The sequence below is a fragment of the Drosophila mojavensis genome, unplaced genomic scaffold (assembly GCF_018153725.1).
Source record: "Drosophila mojavensis isolate 15081-1352.22 unplaced genomic scaffold, ASM1815372v1 contig_231, whole genome shotgun sequence".
Lineage (NCBI taxonomy): Eukaryota > Metazoa > Arthropoda > Insecta > Diptera > Drosophilidae > Drosophila > Drosophila mojavensis.
Window position 1 is genome coordinate 8,655,185 of NW_025318772.1, and position 24,547 is coordinate 8,679,731.

The window sequence follows — 24,547 nt, forward strand, 5'->3', positions numbered from 1 at the left end:
CAATCAATCGAATTTCAACATTGCGACTGAAGTGAACATTACGTTTTGAATTCTGGATAATCTGCTGATAGGTCCTTTCCCACATTCTCCCCCCTCTCTTTCATTCTCTATCTCTCTCGTTCGCTCTCACTGTAAATATATGATTATAGTATAGTGTAGGAGATCGCTGCATTCATCGCACGGGGCAGCGTGCATTTGTGAATTAAATTTGGGCAACATTCTATAAAGCTGGATTAGGAATTATTAGAAGAAGAAGAATAAGAGATGAGTTTCACTTACTTTGGACTTTAGTAATAAAACTATCCACACTGTGAATATCAGAAGATTTATCCAAGTCTTGCGCATCTCGAGGTTCTCGTTTAGTCAATCTCAACACTAAATATGAAATATGCATATATGAATGCATAATTAATAGTATAATTGCATTGATCGAAGGCCAACAGACCAATATATTGTATGTAAATTACACAGAGCCACAGTAGTAGTACTTAGATGGACGTTTCAACTCAATATCAGATACATTTTGAACCGTTCGCTTGGTGATGTTGTTCAATGTATTTGATAGTGTTTCGCCATGGTTGAATCAATGTGTTAATAGTATTAGATGTTGATAATATTGATTGGCTTTTAGCCAATGATAGTTCAATCGATTACATATTCATAACTATGATTGTAGTGAACATGGTGTTTTGATTTCTGGGTAGTCCAATCATCAATCAGTCTTTCTTTGCTCGCTATCCATCACGGATGCTGTGTTCTTTATTTACGTGTATATTCGTGTATACCCTATGCAGTACAAGCTTATCATATTTGTTCGATAACTCATCCCATCCTTTTTTATCTTTAATAATCCACTTTGAATGTCGCAGAAACTATCCGCATTCTGTCTGGTCTAGTCTGAGCAGTAAGTATTTGAATTGTACTTAATAAAGGGATATCGATTTCTGACCAGTCTAATCAGCCAACGAAATTAATTTAACCTTTGTCGTAGAATTTACTGAACATGTGCTTGACGACAATTTCTCTTTTCTCTCATAATCTATCAGTCATGCATATCACCTTTGGAGAGGAGTCGAATGCGTATGTAATAATCCCTCTCTTGCTTCGCGTGCTTGACTTAATGTAATTTTGCTTAATGTTAATACTCTTAGAAGCTTAAGATTTTATAGTCAGAAATATGCAGAAATATACATATGAATGTATTTTTTGTGTAGATTATTTTTTTCCGGCGCCTGAAAGTAGGCAATGCGATTTTGCTCAGCTTTCAAATTTAATATGAAAGTGCGCGGGCTCGGCTACCCAGTGCCAGAGTCAGCGAGTGCCCAAGTTTAAATACAATTAATTGGGATTTACGTGAACAACAACAACAACAACAACAACAACAGCAACAGCAACACATGCCAGACAAACTTTCAGAGAGTTTTCTGGCTTTGGCATTTGTTAATTAGACCGATTGGGGGGCAGTCTATATGGCTTAGAGGCCAGCCGCAAGGTGAGCTGGCCACACGAGCTTGTGCTGTTTTCTGCTGGCTTTTCCCCTGGGAAGATGCCAAATGTAGTTGATGTATATATATGTATGCATAAATCAGGAAAATGAAAAAGGGAAACATAATATGAGCATGTACTGGTAAGCTATGCGGGCTTGCCATGTTTCCAGCACATGAGCACAAATATTTTATTAAGCACACATAATCTAAAATTGAAATTTATGTTGTCTACCTATATATTATTTATACATACATACATATATGTACATATATATGAGTATGTGTATCTATACATACTTTTGCTCAAAAAGGCAGCCGCAACATGGCGCTTTTTACAAATCCAAGACAACTTACAAGTTATCCACATCAAATCAGCATGTAAGCAGCACAGTATATATGTGAGTCTGTGGGTGTCTGTCTGTATGTGTGTGTGTGTGTGTGTGTGTGCGCAGTCATGTATGTTGTGTGTTTTGCGGCATGTGCGGCTTTTGCCTAACAAGTAGCATTTCCTGCAGCCGAGGGCGATTCGCTGGGGAATGTGCCAACTGTTTAACTGACTGACAACTAGGCAAGTGAGCCGCGTGTGCGTGTCTCCCTCTGTCTGTGTATGTGTGCTAACTGTATACCCCATCTATGTAAACAACAACAGAGACAATAGCATGTTAAGGAAAAAGTGGAATGCCTCAGCCTAACTAGGCCAATGTTGCCCAGTTCTCATGGCAATTGGGTTCCTCCACCTGCGCCATATGGGAGATACGAGCTGAGAATTGCAAATAGATATCCTTTGAATATTATTGTGGCCAAGCGTACTTCTTCTACAGAAGCTAAACGAAAAGTTAAAGAGTCGCAAATTTGCATAGCCTTCAATGTCCATTTGTGGTTCGATTCCCCTTTCTTCTTTCATGTTGCTGGTCTATAATTAAATTTCATCATGTGGTCAGCGGGAAAAACGGCAAACAGCTTTAGCTACTCTTTCACAACATGAAATCTGTCATAAAAATAAAATCTCCCATGCTGAAATAGGTCAACTTAATTAAATAATTTGATTTGGTGTTTGCCAACGCTACAAATTGGTTCAACATTTTCATATATGGGTGAATTAAATCGAATTGAGCGGGACTCAGACTAAGCTAAGAGTCTTTAAAAGAGACAACTGAAAACTTGTCTGCTTTAAAAGCTTGCACTCTGCTGTAACTTTCAATCAGTCAGCTAAGTTATGAAAAGATAACATTACATTTTGAGCTACATCAATCCTTCAATCACGGCAGTATTTTGTAATATTAAACAAGTCATTGAATATAATGATTAGTTTCATATATCAGTCAGTCAATCATCGTCAATCTTAAGATGAATTCTTCAATCAAAAACAGTATTTTTTACTGTTTTAGTGTATATATAAATAATTACCTAATCATCAACCATTCATTAGCAAATCAATCATAATAAAAACTGGCATTTTTGTAATCATTATTAATTTACTAAATTTGTGGCAAAATTTCAAAGGCTTAGAAAGCTGACTCTCTTAAGTTTTGAATGATTGTCAGTCAATCAATCAAGTCGAAAAATTGAGTTTCCAAATTTCAGCTGGGTATAAAAGTTGTAGCTAAATATAAGTTAGATTTTTATTGAAATATGCAAACAAACGATTATTCTCATGATTTTTGCTTGGGAGGCGCAGGCGCAGGTTGAGGCTGACCCAACGGTTAGTTGATTCTTTTCTCATTCGTTTATCAATTTTTTGTTATTGTTCCTGGGGACTGTATAAATTAGCAGAGACTGTTTCAACAACAGGCAGACCAAAGCATAGCAAATTCGTCAGTTCCCTTGTGGCGCAACCTTTTCAATGTCAATTGGTTTTTGTTGTTGTTGTTGTTTGTTTTGTTCTTGTTGGTTTCGCTGCTGCCTGTGTTTATCATGATGTCGTTAGGTTGATTGTTGCGAAAAGATATTGAAGTGTGTGCTGCTTAGCTGCGGGCCAAACCGCACAGCTCAGAGCCGAGAGCTCATCAGGCAGTCTGGCCTGGTCCTGCCTGTTCTTGAGCTACCTTTCAGTCAGTGTTGTTTATATTTATCTTGCTGCTGCCTCTTGTTATTATGACATGAAGCGCCAAGCGGGAGGCTGGGTGTGGCTCAACATGTCGAGAGTCATCATCAACATGGAAATCGGAGAACAACTGTTGCGCCGTTGCCCAAAAAAGCAAAAAAGGGTTTTTCGCGTGCGGGTGAAGGGTTATCGGAGCACAGCTTTTTTGTACCTTAATGAGTTGAACGCTGAACATAATTTCAGAGCGAACTTGTTGAGTTGTTCAAACAATTTAACAAATGGCCAACACTTGGACTTTGTTTAACTTTAGCAACGGTAAATTAATTTGCTGCTTGCCTTTGCATACAAATTAAAAATGGTTCAAAGGAGCAGAAGAAGCCAAGTTGAGAGAGGTACATTAAAGCCCCAGGATATAAATACATGTATTGCTGAGGTGCTTAACGAGCTGAAGCGAACAAATGTATGTAAAGGGCTTTGCTTATTACCTTGTATTTTAATTAGGTTATATCGATAAATATTGATTTTCAAATAAACTATATGATATGTTGATTAAATTTAGTATATTGTTTTTTGAGTCAAGTGCAGACTGGAAAATGTTGAGCTAAGCAGCAATCAATTTTGTGGTTATCGATAAAAATTGATTTTAGGCATAGTTCAATATTTATTAAAAATATAAAAGTAAAAGTTGGGATACAGATTGGTGATCAGATATTATCTATAGACTTTAATTCAAAGCAAATGATAAAAGTATATCTATCACATTGATTATATCGATAAATATCGATTTGAAGAATTCGTTATTCACTATGTAAGTGATTGAATATTATATGTAGGCGTACGCGGACTAAAAATATAGATCTTAAGAGTAGTTCTCAAAGAAAAGATTTATATATTCCTATATAGAATAGATAGCAACTAGTATAGGATAGGATATATTCTAGTTGTTCACACTCAATTGTTATCCTTTGGGTTACACTTGTAAATAAAAAGTAGTTGATTTGCGATGCTGCAAGTGGCATCTGGCTTCTGGTGTATGGCGCGTGGCATGTGGCATGTGTGGCATGTGGCATGTAGCGTGTGGCGTGTGGCATGTGTGGCATATGAATGCTGATGCTTCTGCCAGTTGCAATAAATCAAACAACTCTCGCCAAGCCCTGCGCTGGGAAACACTTTGCGGCGCATGCTGTGTTGTGGCACTGATTTATGCTGTCACATACAACTTAATAAACTGCTGGCTGTTTTGTGGTCGCCCCGGCAAAACATGTCACTCACAGCGACAAAGGACGCGAATGATAAAAGGCAGCTTCAATGTCAAAGGTCACACACATGCTGACTCAGCTTGTGGGTGTATGTGTGCGTGTGTGTGTGTCACCTGCCGCGCCTTTGACAACTGATTCTGATTTAGCTCTTGATTCTGATTCGGACTCTCATTCTCATTCCCTGTGTAATGTTAGCTAACTGACAGCAATGTCAGTCTGCTTTGATCTTGCTAAGGACGTAATGTCCTTGTTCAGGTAAGCAGCTCACGTCGCCATTACGACTCGGTGCTGCTCTCCGTTAGCTGAAACTTAATTATTTCATGCCATGTGCGCACAATTAAACTTAAACTGCAACTGAAACAGAAACTGTGTGCCCCATTAGAAATTACAGCCGAAAGTCCTTCATTAGCCAGCCTGTCCGTGGACTTAATTTACGACCTCATTATGATAAATAGTGGCAGCCAGAGCGAGAGATCCTAGTCGCAAGATTTAAAGCTAACGAGTTGTTTACAAATGAATATTTCTTTTCTAGCTATCAGAGCCTATAGCAAATATTAACCATATTATATTTAATTTTAATATGCTTATACGTTATATTTTGATTGAGCAGTGATAAAAATAATTGTCATCATCTGAATCATATCAACTAAATTAATATAAAATATTTGCTAGTTTTAATACTCTTCTCATATATTGAGTTTCATACAAAATGAAATTTCATTTCACTAACTCACCTATATTTACGTAAATATACGCATCGCATATGGATATATACATATTTATATAAAATATGTTAACTTAACGTTGCGTATTTAAAATTAAATGAGCATATCCAAATTTCTAAAAATCTTCTGTCTGGTCTGGTATGGGATACAAAGAGATAATATAAAGAGATTTATCTACCCCAAAACTGAAATCAGAAATAATAATAGAAATATATCTATATATATATATATATCTATATATATATATATATTATAAGTTTGAAAATAGCATACAGTGCGTATACGCAATATTTAAAGCTGTTGAGCAAAATTATCATTACTTGTAAATAAAATATTGTAGAATATTTTAGTTAGATATTAAAATACTCCATTAGCTTTTCATTTGTATTTGATGTGAATTTTGAGAAATTCCATATTTAATGGGAAATTTCATATATTTTAGTATGAACAAGTTTACAATTTGCTAACGCTGCGTATACGCAATATTGATTGTTTCATGAGAAGCTATGCAACTGCAAAATTTATTTGATTTTTTTCCGAGTATTTTCATAAGCATATTACATATTCATAAGCAAACTTCAAATGGCATTTTGTGCTAACAAATGCCAAATATTTTGCTTTGATATGCATGATATCAGAGTGGAAGAAGAAATAAGTCGCTTGCCATGCGAATGCCAGAGCTGCTCAAGCTCTTAAGTCTAGCATCGTTTAGGCTACGCAATTTGGAATTTATAGCAACAAGAGAAAGTTGCAAAGACATAAAACTAAGTGAGTAAAACAATCATAAATGAAGCGAGCTTTAGATTTAATTTAAATGGCCTTAAAATGGCTCTTGGTAATAAAAAGTGAAAGCAAATCTGTTAACAAATCGTTCATCGTGGGGCTATTCAGCGACATTTGTGAGCTGGCCGAGATTCGAGGCTATTCAAAGCACACGCGAACTTCAATAATAAATATTTCCAGTCCATTGCTGGAAAACTCGGCGTTTTCTTCGCTTCTTTTTTTTTTTTTTTTTTGATTGTTTTATTTTCCATTTTATTTTCAGGCCAAGCGCACACAATGGCCGATCCTTGGGGAGGGGCTTCGACGGTTCTGTTCTTAAGTGGGCGACTTGGCTCGGCTTTTAATTTATTGTTTTTTTTCTGTTGTATTCCCCACTTGGCTTTTGTGTTATTCCTTGGCGAGCTGTAAAAAAAAAAAAAAAAAACAACAGGAAAACAAAACACAAAAAATGGCCTGAGCTGAATGCAGAAACTTTGAGAACTTTAATGGCACAAAGGCGAGCGACGCTAATGAATGCCTCGCTTTATGCAATCGAGCGGCTAAGGTCGCCAAAGGGACCGTCATTCGCTCCGGTCGCATTCATAGAGCTCTGCTGCAGTTGGTTAAACTTTCGCAATTACAACTCAATAAGTAGCTAATCACGGCCGCGTTGACGATGCCAGTGGCAATTGGCAATTGGCCGCAGCCTGAGCGATTTCCATAATTTCCGTTCATTTAATTCAGCCGGGCTAAAGAATAATTATTTAATTAGAAATTCATTATTCATACGCAATGCTGTGTCGCTTTTATATACATTCAATGTTGAAACAGTGGGCTGCATAAATATTTATACACGTATCAAACGAGGCATATTATTGTATTTGTTTATGAAGCTAAATAATATTTGGCTTTTGAGCTGTGTTTTTAAGTCTATCCTTGGGCACTTTTTGCTGTTATTTGAGATAGAAATTGTATTTTAGTTGCTATTTATATTGACCAGATTTGGCTTGGCAATATAAGCAACAACTCAGCATACAAATTAAGCTACTTTTGATATGTGACAATCAATTTTAGTTACTCGTAATGTTACTCTTTGCTTAATCGGTAAATTGCTGAAGCCAGAATAGATATATGGGCTAGTTAGGTACTCCCATCTGGAGCACGTTCACTTGCTTAAATATCTTCAATCTATCTGCAGTCTAAGCAAAAACTCCTCAAGTCATGAAGCTTTCGCTTAACTTGCCTCTGCCAATATTTATTAAGCAACAATATGGAAACTCAAGCAGTTAAATTTGCTGTGGAGCCAACTCAGCTCAGCCATAAGTTCGCAATCAATATTTAAATGCCTCAACTTACAATTCTATGAGCCAGCATATCTACATGTGTCAGAGCAAGCCACATCCAGACTTTTACATATGTGAGCTGCTGTTGTTAATTTAGTTATCTTCATTGCTCGTTCAGCCACAGCTCATTAGCTGCTGATGGCTTTACTACATGTGACTTATAAATAATATTTTAATTACAGCTTGACAACTAACCACAAAGATGTATGTGTGTGTGTGTGTGTGTGTGGGTGTATGTCCGTATGCATTTCCACCCGCATTTAGCCTAACATCTAACATTTGTTTGCTCGATTTCCGTGTCGTGTCACGTGCTTCGTATTCGTTATCTGTCTCGATAATTAGTGTTCATTGTCGCCCCAGCAAATATAATTTATATCCAGCTCCAGCTCGCTCTATCTCACAATGTCTGGCTCTCTCTCACTCGCTCTCTCTCTTACTCTCTCTCTCTCCAAGTTACTTTCAATCACGCTCAATTTGTTAAACAAGCATTCACTGCTTATCTCTCTGTTTTCATCGCATAAATATTTAACTAGTTTTTTTCGTTCGCTTAAGCTTTAATCTAGATACAATTTAGTTCGTTTTTTGCTATCATCATATGCAATGCGGGTGCTAATGTGCCAATGCGCAATGACTAATGACTAATTAGGTTATCGGATAGTTAATTGGGCTCTGGGGAAAATTGAATGGGAATTTGATAGGCTCTTAATATAAATATAATATATTGCAGTAGTATAAGTAAATATTTGCTTATATAGTCTATAGATTTTTGACTTTAATTAAAACAATTATATTATGTTAACTATATTATTAAACAAGTAAGAACGTTGCAGTCGGGCGTTACCGACTGCGGAATACTCATTCACATCCCATCAACAATTTAGTAGTTAAGTTTCGCTCTAATACTGTAGAATATACAGGGTTTTCCGATTTGCCACGCCCCAACTGGGCGTAGATACCTCATTTTTGGTCAGTTTTTAGAAAGAGATAACGGTACCCTAACTGCAAAGTTTGAATGCTTACCCTCAAAAAATGTGAAAATTACTGGGTATTTTTCGATATGCCACGCCCCTAAAGAGGCGTAAAAATTATTATTATATATCGATAGAGGAGGCTACCAGTAACTCAACTATCCAAATTTGAAGCTTTTAGCTATTATACTTTAGGAGATATAAACTTTTGCGGTTTGCCACGCCCCCTGTGGGCGGACATATATCCAACAAAACTTTTTGGTCTTGGGTGATCAGTCCGAGTATATATACAAAATTTGAGGTCTCTGCCATCAATAGTGTCCAAAATATAGGAGAATTTAAAAAATCACTATATCTTCAGGTCAGATTTACCACGCCCCCAATGGGCGTAGACTTTCAATTTTATCTTTAGACTTTATAGAATCATACCATTAGATGACGTGCAAAATTTCAGCATTCTAGGTTTACAACTTTAGGAGATACAGTTTTATCCGATTTGCCACGCCCCCAATGGGCCATAGCTCGTGATCTTGGGTGGTCAACGCGGACCTACATACCAAATTTCAGCTTTCTAGCTCTTTAACTAACATGATTTCTGGTATATCGGAAAATGCATTTTCCGATTTGCCACGCCCCTAGTGGGCGGATCGGGAAAATTTTAACACTTTATAAATCGGAGATATACACGAGTATGTGTTCCAAATTTCAAGTCTCTAGGTTCAATAGCGCCGAAATAGATTGCGTTCATACGGACAGACGGACAGACGGACGGACGGACAGACGGACAGACGGACGGACAGCAAGACGGACATTGCACAAAACCAATATACTGATTCACTTTCGTGAATGAGTATAAAAATATATAATATATAAACAAATATATATTATAAATTCCATTTAATTTTAAATAAATTTATAATGATATACTATATACTTATATAGTATTTATAGTAAACTCTGAATTCTTGTAATTTTATTTTTAAGAACTTCCACCAATTCCCTTTAGAACTCACATTTCTCAAGCTTTATCTACAATATCAATTTTATTTACTATTTCAAATCTGACCTGTGCCCAGCAATTATTATATAACTGTATAGCTCCCCGATGGCATTAGACACACTGCAATTGCGTTTGTCCTATGCTAAAAATAAACGCTTAAATTATTCTATGCGCTTGAATTACAACAATTTTGCTATCTAGCCAATACTTGGCAGAAACAATTCTAGCTGTCCAGCGGACAACGTGGGGCAGGTGCTCAATTACGTGAAATTTTCCATGAATTTTCAATGAGTGTGGGCGGGCTGTGTCCATACTTGATTGAACGAACGACCGACCGACCAGCCGGCGATGGCTTTCTGATTGACTTGAAAAAATCAACACAGTTACATTTTCAATTTATAAAATTGACGTTCTTGAACTGTGCACTTAAATGCTGTCAGCAGCAACAACAGCAACAGCAGCAACAACAGCAACAACAACAGCAGCTACAACAACAGCTAGAGCAATAATAATAATGACAGCAATATTCTTGTACTGTCTGCAAAACACTTGCTAATGGCAAACGCATTCATTTGTCCACGCCACGCCCCCCTAGCACTGGCTGCCTCCCAAGCCGCTGTTGAGTGCAAATCACATTTGTTAACTGCAATGCCGGGGCAAGTGCTAGCAAGTGCCTCTCTGTGCTCTGTTCTGGCAACAACAACACAATTTGCATATTGTGTGAGAGTGTGTGTGTGTGTGAGTGTCTATGACTGTGTATGTGCGTGAGCCTGTCAGCCCTACATTTATTGATCTAGTTCAAGTGTATAGCCTACTTGACAGGCGCTGCTAGCGCCACCTGTTGGCTGGCAGCAGCAACATGCTAGGCCTAGTTTGAAGGGCAGACAAAACTTGGAAGTTAAACGCAGATTTGTAACGTGTGTCCGCTTCAGTCAATATATGTATGTATCAGTTCCCGATTCCCGCTTGATAGAAATCGCTTCGCCTCACACACCTGGAGCGGAACCAAATTGAATGCACAGCATGGGCAATCGACAGGTGCTGCGACGTCTACGTGTATATCCGGTGGCTGGCATGTCCTGTCAGCAGCCAGGCTATGCAATTTCCACACTCAATCAGTGGAGTCTATCGAGATGCTTTGCCATTTTTCTTTTATCACTTGACGACAGTCGAGGCGGAAAATTCATTTAAATTTTGCTGAATCAGCATTTTCATGTATGCACATTTATTTATCTACATATGTGCAAATATATGTAGCTATGTCGCATATATATATGTATATGAGCCGAAGCTGTCGCATATTACATACCGAATTCAGTTATATACTCTATACCCTATATGCTAGATATTTTATTATGCATTATAGTTTAATATTTATTAGTATAATTTATTCACTTCGTAGTCTTTCTCTCTGTCTATCATATATCCATATGTAAAATGCGAATACAATCGCTGCCTTATCAAAGTTGAAATCAATTTGTGATAAAAACTAGCTTCCACTTGGTCCTACACTTTGTTCAATTCGCAAACGTTTCTGCCACAAAAAGCTAGCTTGATTCGATTATATGATATACCACAAGCGTCCTTCCCCAAAGCCAGAAAAATAATAAAAATTTACAATTTGTATGCGTGTGTGTGTGCGTGTGAGTGTGTGCGAATGTGAGCAAGGGCAAAAGTTAAACATTGCATTAGTGGTCTGGCGCTGGCCAGTTCGAGCCAGTGTCTGGCACTTGTGCCTTAAGCTCCCATTGTCATGCAAATTGCTGTATTTTACTGTAATTTTATTTTAAAGTATTCAGCAATCCGCATTGAGCATTGGCCATTGTTGTTGTTGCGGTTGTTGTGTTTGTGTGTGGCTGCAAATTGAATTTTCCCTCTTCGCACGCGCAGTTTATTTGGGAATAGTGAGCGATTGCGTATGCTTTAAGAGTGTGCTGCCAGGGGACTATAAACGGTTAAGGTAATTGGGGTAGTTGAAGAGCAGAAAAGTGAAAGTGGGAGTGAGGTGAAAAGAGAGGGGACGGAGTGAGGCAGAGGGATATGTACATGTAGATACGAATAAAGGGACAGATACAGATACAGATACAGATACAGATACAGATACAGATACAGATACAGATACAGATACAGATAGAGATACAGATACAGATACAGATACAGATACAGATACAGATACAGATACAGATACAGATACAGATACAGATACAGATACAGATACAGATACAGATACAGATACAGCTACAGATACAGTTACAGATACAGATACAGATACAGATACAGATACAGATACAGATAGAGATAGAGATACAGATACAGATACAGATACAGATACAGATACAGATACAGATACAGATACAGATACAGATACAGATACAGATACAGATACAGATACAGATACAGATACAGATACAGATACAGAAAGAGAGAGAGACAGAGATAGAGAGCAAGAAAGAAATTTCTTATACGAACTTTTTATTCATTCATTAAAATTTTGCTCATTCATTCCAACTCAGTTGATTAAATGTCAAAAGATGTTCCTTTGACTCGAGCTGCGCAATTTGAATAAAACTCAACCAAGGCAGACAGAGGCGACTGGGAGAGCGAGAGTTAGAGAGTGAGAGAGAGCTAGTCTCCTTCGGATGCTCGCTCGAGTCTGGCCCAGCGACATTTGCATGAAATTTAAAATTTTAGCATTCGCATTCTGAGGCACTTGTGTGGCTGCCCAAAGACGGCAGCCGGACTGGGCTGACCGTCTGGCCGAATTGGCCATCGTCGCTGAGCATAATACAATACTATGTGGCCCTGCCACAAGCTGCACTTGCAACGCTTTTTTCCAGCATTGGCACTGGCTGGCCGCAGTCGCAATTGATGGCCAGACGACATTGTCGCAATTCGACTTAAAATCAATAGACGCTAAAGAAAGGAGAGGGAGAGACAGCGAGAGAGTGATAGAGAGTGTGTGTGTGTGTGTGTCGCTTAATAACATGTGTGCTTAACAAGAACTGAGCCGCGTTGCTGGAACTTGGGTGGGAGGCGGGTCTGGTTGCCGGCATTGAAATCAAACGACGGAAGTGGCACGGCGGGCTAAACAGTTGAAGAGGGGAAGAGAGGAAGCCGCTGCTGCGGGGGGAGATGGACTGTGCGAAATTAGCTTTGCCAATGCCAAGGCAATGAATGGGTTGCTACGTTTAATGGCTGTCACAAGAAGGGAAATGGCTCACCCACACACTCACACTCACCCACACACACACACACACACACACTACACTCACACTCTAACGGATATCATTTAGCTAGCAATCAAAGCGGAAATAGAAACTAGAAAATTGACAAATACATTTCGCATTTTGCTTCGCATTTGATATTACTCATACGCCCCGAAGGCCGAAGACCGAAAGGGAACGTATGACGCATAGGTTTTAATTGCAGCAATTACGCTTAGATTTCATATGCAAAATGTGAAATTTGAAATGTTAAATTTTAAATGCAAAATGCAAAATGCAAATGCGCAGCTAACTAAATGCGGGCGCGCGGTTTTTTTTATTTTCTTTGTTATTTGCAGGCGAATCAGTCAGAAAGCTTTGCATAAAATAAAATGCAAATTCTCGGGGTGTGTGTGGTATGAGTGTGCGTGCGTGTGTGTGCGGTGTGTTTGGTGTTTGCCTGCCCGCTGCTTGCTTGCTTGGCCTGTGTTTACCTTAACCCAAATGCTGGCCAAAACTTTAACCACACACGCAAGGGAGTCCCAAATGCCACAAACCGCACACCCACACCCATAGACACACACACTCACACACTCACACGCACACACGCTCTCCTGGCAGGTGCTAACTTTGCCCATTACGTTGATGAGCTTTCAGCTTCTAGTCGAGTTTGCATGACTATATGCATGCCCTACGCCAAGTTTCTAATTACGTTAGCATAATATTGTTGCTGACTGCTGCACGAAATTTCTCTATTCGCTCTTCACTCTTGGGTTTTATGTTTATCAGCTCTAGCTAGAAGATAAGCAGTAAAAAGATTTATGTGCTGTATGTGAGGACTCAATGCTGAAATCGCTTGTGCCCCATCTCTAATCTATGTCTACTATATGTATACCAAATATGTGTAGAACATATGTAAAATATCTTTGCCTAGAACTACATCCGAAGACTCTTAAAGTCAGCACCAAGTATGCAGCTATAAAGGCAAGGAGCCACCGCCGAGCTGAAAGGGTCTCAGCACTAACACAACTCGGAGGCATAGGACAAAGGATGATTGGCTCTGTCAAGAGCCGCTTTAGCCGCCTCTGCTCTCTTTTTTTCTCAATTATATTCAACGAGTGCAGCTCATAATTAGACGCACGAAAGCTTGAGCGTCGAGAATGTAATCAGAATCTTGATTTGAGCTTGTTTTTCCGCAAACATGCGAAAGGCGGTGAGGTACTGTAGGAAATTCGCATTTAATTCAATTTACAATATGCATCAAGGACAAGCCGAGAGGCGCGGCAGTAGCAGGAGTCGGAGCGGCGGCAGCAGCAGCTGCTCCAATGCAATCGCTGCTTTTAATGAGCCACAAACTTAATTGTGATGAACTGCAGGCACGCAGCAGGCGCTCAAGTCCTTTGGGACCCGGAGCACACGGTGAGGCCATCGCCCAGGCAGGCGCTGTAGGCCATCATGTGGGGAATGGTGCTCTGCTCGTAGACGCCGGTAAACAAGTGGGACCAGGGACCCGACGCATAGACCAGCACATCATCGCCGCCATGCGTCTCCGAGTCCAAGGGCACGCCAGCTGGGAAGGCTTCCTCGTGATGGCCCGTTATCAGCGTGGTGGGGTCCACGCGTTCCTTGGTCTCGGAATTGTAGAAGCGCTCGGCGCTGGGACCGTTCGCATAGCTGAGAATCATGTGTGGAATGCCGTCGTTGCCATTGGCCGGCGCCTTGCCGAAGATATCTGTGCCGCGATACTGCAAGTGAGGGAATTCGTGAATGGGTTCAGGGGAAATTCAGTTAGAGCGTGCTTACCCCGTAGCCCGAGTAGGCGAAGGCATGCGAGTGATCCGCCGTGATCACCAGCAGGGTATCGTCCTCGCTGGTCAGCTCTCGCGCGGCGGCAATCGCCTTGGAGAACTCAATGGTCTCGTCGAGCGCCATGCGCGCCTGGTTGTCGTGGTGCGCCTGGTCGATGCGTCCGCCCTCGATGAAGAGGAAGTAGCCCTCCTCGCTCTGGCTCATGTACTCGATGGCCTTGCGCGTCATCTGCTCCAGAGTGGGCTGGTCGCTGGCCTGGTCGACGGCCTGCATGTGGTACAGCAGATGGTCGCGCTGGAAGAGGCCCATTATGCGCTCCGGCTTCGTGACATCGAGTGCCATCAGCTCTTCCGCTGTGGTTACGTAGGCGTTGCCAGGACTCAGCTTCTGGAACTCCTCAATCAGGTTCCAGCCATCCGACCGCTTGCCCCAATCGGCCAGGTTTTTGTCCACGAAGTTCTTGCGGCCGCCGCCCAGCACGAGCCTCAGCTTGCTGCCCACCTCGCCTTTGATCAGCTGATAGGCAATGTCGGGCACTTCGGAATCCTCTCCACAGTCGGCAGTCACATCCGTGTCGCTTTCCCAGTCGCGCTCCGCGATGTGAGCATAGACACCCGCCGGGGAGGCGTGGGTCACGCGAGTGGTGGTCACCAGGCCCGCCCACTTGCCCGCATCCATGGCCCACTTGGCAATGGAGTCGACGTGCTTGCTCTCGTCCATCATGGCCTTGCAGTCACCTCTGGGCACAGCGCCATTGACGCCAATGGTGCCCTCCTGGGCCTTGACGCCGCACAGGTAAGCCGTCGCCGTGCAGGCCGAGTCCGGCACAATCAGATCCACGGAGTAGGTCTTGCTCAGGCCCGTGTAGGGGAAGTGGTCGAAGGACAGCGACTGCTCCTCGCCGCCCAGCAAATTGCGCGCAGCCGAGGTGGTCGTCACGCCCATGCCATCGCCCAGGAACATGATAATGTTCTTGGCTCTGCCCTGCTTCGGCAGCTCGCTCAGCTTTTGCTTGATGAACTGCACGCCCTGATCTCGCCAGTAGGCATTGTTCTCCTCGCCCGCCAGGCGTGGCTGCTGCTGCTGCTGCTTGGGCTCCTGCATGTCCGGATGCATAGCCCGATCTTGGAAGTACTCGGCATTGCGGTTGCATTCTGGCGCTGCCCAGCCGCAGCCGCTGAGCAGACCGATCACGATTACGGCGTGGTACAGGAGCAACATCTTGTTCAAGACTGGCCAACGGGCAATGTCTGGCACTGGCCTTTCGCCGGCCAAGTGCCCACTCGCTCGACTTCCGATTACGTTGCGGATAAGATAGCACTGGACATGGTCAAAGCGAACGCAAATCTAATGCGTCGATAATCCACCTCTCCGCCCCCTCAGCCGCAGGGCTCGACTCGTGCACGTATTTACGACCATCTGCGCGAATTTATGGATTTATTATGTTTCATTGCGAACTCGCGTCATAAACAAAAAAGCAAAAACAAAACAACACGTGAAATGTCGCATGTATGAAATAAGTTATTTTTACGACAAGCTCAGAGGCAACAAAGGAAAGCGTGTTAAGGGACCCAGGGCAAAGAATCGTTAAAAAATTCCCATTTCATATCACAAAATCTGTCTGAAAGAAATATGTATTGTAATCTATTATTTGGATTAACTTTTGTCGCGCTGTTGAACTCTTCTATAAACAATGGTACAAAATTTCTTCATAGCTAGCAGATACCCTGTATGTTAAGTATCAATCTAAAGGGTATATAAAACGATATTTATCGAAAAAAATCGATATTAAAGGCAGTGAACAGTAGACTTCATTCAAACTTCTACTTGGAGATGCTTATCGATTTTTCTTTTTAGCATAGAAGTCAATTTCAAACTTTCTGTGATGTGAAGATGTTTAGCTATAAAATCTGCATGTAAAGCACACGAGCTATCGACTAGAGATACACTATATTGAAACACATTGTCCGCGTCGATATTTATCGATAGTTTGTATGAGAAACAAACAATCTATCTTATCTAGATATAGTGGATCAAGTAAAACGAGTTCAAATGAATATATAAATTTTAAATAATCAAGAAAACGTGTGTGCGAGATTTAGAGATACGTTGTATACCTTTCCAGATTGTGCTCCAATCTATATCTATTAAAGATTAGCTGGTTTTAAGTGTCTCCCTATCAATTTTGCAATATCAATTGGCCATCTTGAGTCTTTTGCCCATGGTCGAAGAGTATTCAATTTAATGGGAAAAACAAGAATATAAATAAATAAGAAAAATACCTCGAATTATTAAGCTGTTAGCTTGCATTTAAAGCAAAGCTTATCTAATCGCAGCAGCAGCAGCAAATGGCTCACAAGTATATACGTATACTGATATAGATCAGTGCAAATGAAAATACATATATGTATAGTGAATAGTACTTAATTTGGGGAGTGAATACTAATGGAATGTTTCTCATGGAGTAGCTCAACTCTGTTCTGTATTCGTGAATAATAACCGCATTCCATTTATATGACTCATAAAGGCTGTTTTCCGTAATGAAAACTTGACCAGGCACGTCCCATGCCACACAGCAACAAGTTTAATGGAAAGGCGAGGCTTTTCTCTGCACAACATGCAGAATTAGAAAAAGGAATAGAAACCGCAAAATTCATTTGGCCAAAAGAAAAAGGAAAGAAAAAAAAAACCATTAGAATAAGCGGAAAAGGTGAAAGGTTGAAACAAATGTTAAAGTTTGTGAATGGCGAAAGAAAAGTGCGCAAATGGCCAAGGGACTTTCTGGTGTATACATAATATACATAAATATATATATATATATTTATATGTGTGTCTACGATCTACTATTCATATATATATATATATAGTAGATAGCTATTGCATTTTGGCGAAAACTTGCTAATTTTATAAAGTTTAATCAGCTTGGAGTTAGTTTTTTAGGTGCACACAAACTTTTGCTTTGAGTTGTCTTATCGGACCCACAAATTATGTGCCCGCTGGCGCAGCCCAAACAACTTGTGGCATTTTTGAGGCAAGCCAGAAGTGGCGAATATCAAATGCCCTAAAATATGTGAAATACGAGAGTGAAAAGTCATAAGACTGTGATATGGGATGCAGCTGTTGGTTGGCTACTCCGAATTGATTTAAAATAGGTAATAGTATAGCTAAAATTAGAAGCAGAGTCAGATGAAATCTTGTTCGAATTCTATAACCAGAATAGTTCATGAAAATAGTAAAGCTACTTTAGCATACGCCAGACATTCCCTGTTCATGCTCATATAATTTGATAGTCTAATCTAATGCAGCGTCTACATATATATCATATATATATATGACTGCATAAATTCGTAGATGCATTCGACATAGTTTTTTGCAGCGTTTTCCTGCTCTGCTGTAGAGTATTTTAATTAGATTTGCGCTGGTCTTGGCGCATTTCCAAATCTCGCTCTCTTTCTCCCTCTCTCTCTCTCTCTCTCTCTCTCTCGCACTCTCTGCCGCCCATTCGCTTTAACAATAATTCTTTATGCTAGCAAACATTTCATTGCACAGTCTGAATAATGCACATATTTATGAGCACTACACTGCGTATACATAATATATTTTTGTTATTTTCAGCTGCTTTGCTCTTGGCAATTGATTTTGGCGTGCAAGTGCGGGCGCGGGTGCGGGTGCGGGTACGCCAGAGTGGTGCTGAGAGTCTGTTTGTTCATGTCACAGTCTAGTTAATGCCGGCCAATAAATTTCCAAATGCTGTTCTACAGTGTCAAGATTACGGCCATTTAGCCGAAGGCATGGCCGACCATTAATCAATGCGGCTGTTAGTTATGGCCACGTTGAAGCTATGCGATTGTATTGATTTCGTTTCAATTGTAATCCATGTGCCTCAATTCTTTTGCTTGCAGGCAATTCATAACGGTACCCATCATCGAGGAGAGTACGTACGAGAAGGATGTCAAATTCAAGGTGAACATTGGGGAGCCGGTGCTGGCGCCAGGTGAGTTTTTGGCCAAACAGGTTGCGACAGCAGTTTCAAACTCAATTTTACAAGCACTGAAAAGCAGAGAAAACCCCCAAACCAGCTTATCCACACAAAAAACAGTTTCACTTCCTGATCTCTCTGTCTCTCCTATATAAATGTGTGCGTGTGCGTGTGTCTGTGTGCGCGGTTATTCTTACCAAAACGAAACTCAATTTGCTGCTAACCAAATTATATGAAGAACTCGAGCCAGTAGCCCAAAAAGTGCCACAAAATGGATCAGAATTTTTTTAATAAACCTAATGGCAGACTTTGAGCTGTTGCCAAGGCAATAACCGCAGTTAGACAACACGCACACACACACCCACACACACGCGCACACCCACCCACACATACAGCTGTTGGCAATTGCCATTTGAATGATTGGAAGGCAATCATCCGGCACCCACACTTCTCTCTTAGAGACTGAACTTGGTTTGATTTCCTTGCATAATTTTTATTTTCGGTCTCTTTTCGTTTGTGTTCTTTGTGCTTCTAGATTCCGCTCACTACCGTAAGACTTGAATTGTGCAATTAATTAATTTTATTTGAATTGAAAACGAACGAAACCATAAAAAGAAAAAAAAAGAAAAAAAAAAAAAAAAAAACCGAAAAAATTATAATAATAGGGAGCGAACAAAAAAGCAATTCTTGGGTTACGATTCCTTAAGTTCTTAACTCGAGTTCCGTTCAGCGCTAGCGTTAAATTTCATTTGTGATAATTGCGAACAAAAAGCGCAAATTTCTATATATTTTCGAGAGCACAGAGAGTTATATACATGCACATGTACATATATACACAGTATGTATAAGTATGTATATCTCTCAGTCCTCAGTTTAGTTTTGTGTTTCATTTGATGTTGTATGTCATTCCCCTTTTTTTCGGAGAATCCTTTTATGTTCGTCGCTAGGCATATTAAAACGGTTCAGATGTAGAGAGAAAACATCTAAAACAAAAACAAAATATATTGGAAAATAAATTAGTCAAATGAAAAATTAAACTTTAATTAAAAAATATTTGAAAAAAAAAATGAGACAAATTTGATATTATAGAACGTATAAATCATTAAAAATAATTATAATTAATTAATCAGCTTAAAGCTAAACAGTTATTAGAATGTTTATTGGTCTGCTTTTGACTAAAGACTTTTATTTTTATTCATTTTACATTTTTTTTTTTACATATTAAAAAATGTATACAATTTTATATTTATGTTTTTTTTTTTTTTAAATATATATAAATATTTATTTTTCTTTATTTGAAATTATAGAATTTGTTTGTTTGCTTATTTTATATATACATTTTTATTATATATATAAATATAATTATAATGGATTTTTAAAAATTAATTTTTAAAATATTTTGTTTGAATTGATTTCTACTTTTCTAAATATGAAATGTATTAAATGAAATATTAAAATTCATGATTTTTGTTAATTAGTTATGCATCTATGGTGTTAGTTTGTTATTAGATGGTAAAAATTCTGATTCAGTCAATAATAATATTTTCTATGATTTATTGATAATTTTTGTTTCACTGTCTCTAATTGGCTAAGCTATCTTAACAATCTCTAGTATTAGAGATGATATGGTATTTATTAATTTTTTTTTTTATATATTTTTAAGTATTTACGTATTGAGCTAGTTCTTTTCATTTTCTTCGATATCAACTATGTATGTAGCTGCCCTTTTGTCCCCTCCTGCAGTCCGTAGCACTCTTCATGTTTATTTTTATTTTTTTGGTATTTTTAAATAAATTTTGGTATTTAGTAGTATAAGTATTATTAATATTGAAACATATCTCACTTCATATGCATTTATGTAACTTTTGAACAAAACTAATCCGATTCCCGTATATATATCCATGTATGTGTGTATGTAATATTTGATAACACACTGCAACAACTACAACAACAACAACAACCATTGCAATTCTCCTCACGCAGATGACACAAATAAGGAATCATTTTTCCATCGATTTTTTGGTAGGTAAAAGTAAATTTGTAACACTTACAAACTCATCTTTAATCAATTCGCTCGCAAAGTGTTTATGTTCAGTTAAAAATAAATAAATACGAAAAGAAAAAGCTTTAACAAAAATTACACATATCAATGGGCTTTTCATGTGCAATCGAAATTCATTGGATTTGTTTTTTGTTCCACACACCTTACGATATTATTTAAGTCTTGGCTGCAATCGAAAAAATAAAATAAAATAAAATATTAAAAGATATTTATGGAAACATCATAAACTTTTATCGTATAGTATCACTAAAAATTGATATTAAAAAGTCAAGGTCAACCTGACTACATTATTCTCGTACAGGCTAAAACAATGAGTTGAATCTTTGACTTTATGTTTTAATATAATTCGAGATCTGCGAACCATTTTTTATAGATCTTACTGTAGAAAAAAAATCAACACGTATAACTTGGTAATCCTTACTGTCGAACTGTAAGAGATATGCACTGCGCTAATCTTAACCAAAAGAAAACTTGGTAGCCCTAGACAGCCTTGATTTATACACCCAGACCATTCATTCATTCATAATATAAAAAATATATGTGTGTTCATATCCTGAATGTATATTTTTTTGTATCTGTGTGTGTGTGTAAGTCTTTATATATGTAACGCATGTATAGAAAGTAAAGTGAGAAAAAATTGCGCTTTTTCGACGCCGAGTTTTTGTAAAAGTTAGGATCAACTGACTCTGAGTTAAAATGTAAGAGAAATGGAGAAAGTAAATGGAAATTTTGCTCAGGTTTCGTCTTCAATTGAAATAAAGTTTTTGGGAATGTTTTGGTTAAAGACATTTTGTTGGTAAACTTCTCTATGCTCGACGTAACACGCGCTTGTGCCCGCTTCTGTTTGTGCCCCGAAACTCGAAATCGAATTCGAACTTGATACGATATCATCGACTATATATACTTATACATAACAAATCGTTAAACGATTCTACATCAACTCGATTTGTAAGTAAATGCACACAAGATATTCTTGAATAATTCCTTGTCCTCTTTATTTTGATTTTTCTATTTGTGGAATACCTCTATGATTTTTTGTTGTCTGTGTGCGTGGTTGTAAATTTTTGGCCAAATTTGATTTTGTGAACGGCTTTTAGTTTAATCGCAGCAGATATTGTTCTCAGTGTATTAGCCTCTTGTTGGTTTATGTGTATGTTAGAGCAACCCCACCGATTGCATAATAACAGGGTATACTAGCCAAGCTAAAGCTAAAAACAAAACAAAAAGCAATAAAAATTATTATTTGTTTTGGTTGAATGCATTAAATAAAAATTTCTTAACTGAACATAGCAAACGAAAAAAAAAAAAATAAAAATAATGACTGAAATAAAACTAAATTAATTTCAATTTGTATTTGCATTTGAAATAAATAAACCAAATAAAAAAAAAAATACCAATTTGTTGTCACCTTCCACGTATTGAATCGCTGTCTATAGAAAATCACACTGGAGATCATACTCGTGAGTCATCCTTATATCAGCAATATATTGTAACGTGTCTCTGTCTCTCTCTCTCTCTCTCTCTCTCTCTATCTCTCTCTATGCATGCATTCTAAGTGATCTATCTAAGCATATCTAACATATTTTATATATATGTGCTTATATTTTAGGTTGATTAAGCAAATTTCTTATAAGCTTCACTTAGCAGTATGGAAAACATTGTTTTTGTAATCCTTCTTTTAACATAACTCAAATTTCTTGGGTTATATCAATCAAATACTTTTAGAACTAGAGCTAGAAAATCTATCAGCCTTTTGTACGTTTTCAGTAGTTTTTGCTAATCAAGCTCTACTCAGTTCTATTTGTCTCTTTATTATGAATTTGTATTCATAATAATCTTTTGATATTGCGTATGATGCGCAGATTTCTGATTTGTTGTATGTACTCTCCAATTTATAGAAATTCCCTCAATTGGGTGAAAAATGAGTGAATCGATTGTTTATAGAACTTTTTGTCAATGCAATCGATAGACTGAATCTCTTGCCCTCTTTCAAGTGGGCGAACCATAGTAAAACGATTTTATATAGAATTTAATGCATTTAAGCTTATATGGCAATTTTCTGATAATTTGAATATAGACATCTGTCAGTATTACCCAGCAATTATATATTTATTTTATTTATATATTTACTTGAAGTCTAAGCAAATTGCAAAGAACTCATTAAAAATTTCACTAAAGTTCTAAGCGAACTTTTCATTTCATTTAGCTTCATTTGCATGCAATCAGTAGCTGTAAATGTAACTGTAATTTTAATTGTAATCATAGCTGTAATTCTAACTGTAAACGTATTTGTCTTTGTATTTGTATCTGGATCTCTATCTGTATTTGTATCTGTATCTGTGTCAGTCTGTCTCTGTCTCTCTGTAGATTTTCTTGATTTGTTTTCTCATTTAATTGCAAATTTTTGAGCTGTAGCAATTCGAAATCCACAAAATATTTCTACAAGCGAATGCACTCAATTCCAAACGATTCTCTAAAATTAGCAAACTTTTACTCTCCATGTTTATGTATATGTGTGTTTGTGAACATATATATGTATATATACGCAAATATATAAGCGTGTATATATACATCTATGTGTGTTTATCTGAAGAATTCTGGTTATGTGCCAGAGTTCTGTGTGTGTTATATACTAATACTAATTAAGATTTACACTTTGATTTACCTTGGTCCGCACAGACGATGAACTACTAGAGAAAATCAGGCTGGTGGAAAAAAAGCCAGCCGAAGATTTAACAGATCTCGAACGCATCTTGCTAATGAGCAAGCCACGAAACGGAGAGCTGACCACGACATATATCCGCATACGTGAAAGCACGGAATTCAAGGTAAGCACATTCCAAAGTGAATGCAGATTCCAAATGCACTTGACAGCTGCGAAATCTGTTGTAAGGGGACACTTAACACACACACACACACTCACACGCACACGCACACAACCAGGCAACAGTCACTGTTAGACATTATAAGGATCCTTGTGCACATACCACATCAGACAGCTTAATGTCCAGGGCTGTTGCTGTAATACACACAAAGAGTTGTACAAGGGCTCACAAGTAGTCGACTAGACGATGACCTATATAAAATGTACTATATATAGATATAATATACTATATTAAACGAGACTACGATAAATATCTTTTGGAGTATGTTTAAGAAAGTGTTATCGATCACTTTTATACATATATTGGTAGCAAAATGCTCTCAGGTCTCTGACTATATTAACCACTTTGTAAGCATTTTCAATGGGTATAACAATGACTAAAATAGCAAGAACAAAGACAGGACGACGAGCGCATAAAGTGGCTCAGGTGCCATTGTTGTAACACTTGGCAGTTAAGCTAAACACACCTGGCTAGCACCTGTCGTGCAACTAAGCACCTAATTGTCTCTAATCTTCAAATGAAAAGCTTTGTTTCCGGTGTGCTTGTGTGCAGTGAGTCACTGTGAGTGGGCGTCGTGTGTGGCGTATACTTGATATGCGATGGCGTATACGTATACGTAATATTGTAAAATAAAACTAAATTACTGCGTGTACATCCACAGAGTACCGTGGACAAGCTGGTCGCTCGGGCAAACGTTTCATCTGTGCTGGGCACATCGTCGTGGAAGGAGCAGTTCAAGGATGCACTAACTGTTGTGCCAGGTGAGCTACATCTATCTGTATATACGTATCTGTCCATCTGTATAGAACGATTTCTAAAGCTTAACCTTCATATATCTAGATCTGTCTCTTGATCTGTGTACTCATTCGTATATCTTTTTCTCTCCCAGCTGACGAGCATGAGTTCGACGCCGATGAGGAAGTGGGAGAGGAGGTACCAAAATGCATGGATTATATCAGCCATTTCATTTGCCTCTTCTGGAAGGTGCTGTTTGCATTTGTGCCGCCCACAGGTATCAGCG

The 24,547-nt window shown here is 38.6% G+C and overlaps 2 protein-coding genes across 8 annotated transcripts in view; one reads left to right on the forward strand and one right to left on the reverse strand.

Annotated features, from left to right (window-relative positions):
* Positions 1-24,547, forward strand: part of LOC6575363 (sodium/calcium exchanger 3) — a 41,155-nt gene that overhangs the window by 14,832 nt on the left and 1,776 nt on the right. For 3 of the 7 annotated variants that reach the window (XM_032728294.2, XM_015167960.3, XM_032728295.2), the window contains exons 3-8: positions 18,503-18,594; positions 20,563-20,601; positions 22,078-22,101; positions 23,321-23,469; positions 24,188-24,287; positions 24,416-24,538. In XM_032728294.2, coding sequence (XP_032584185.1) covers positions 18,503-18,594; positions 20,563-20,601; positions 22,078-22,101; positions 23,321-23,469; positions 24,188-24,287; positions 24,416-24,538 — 527 coding nt within the window. Of the gene's footprint in view, positions 1-18,502; positions 18,595-19,114; positions 19,130-20,562; positions 20,602-22,077; positions 22,102-23,320; positions 23,470-24,187; positions 24,288-24,415; positions 24,539-24,547 lie in introns of all 7 variants that reach the window. The other 4 variants (XM_015167959.3, XM_015167961.3, XM_015167964.3 and 1 more) reach the window with 4 other exon arrangements.
* Positions 14,011-15,841, reverse strand: LOC6575365 (membrane-bound alkaline phosphatase). The gene is made up of 2 exons (XM_002001341.4): positions 14,595-15,841; positions 14,011-14,536 (listed from the first exon to the last, which is right to left on the reverse strand). The coding sequence occupies exons 1-2, from the start codon at positions 15,819-15,821 to the stop codon at positions 14,183-14,185; spliced, it is 1,581 nt and encodes a 526-aa protein (XP_002001377.1). The 5' UTR covers positions 15,822-15,841; the 3' UTR covers positions 14,011-14,182.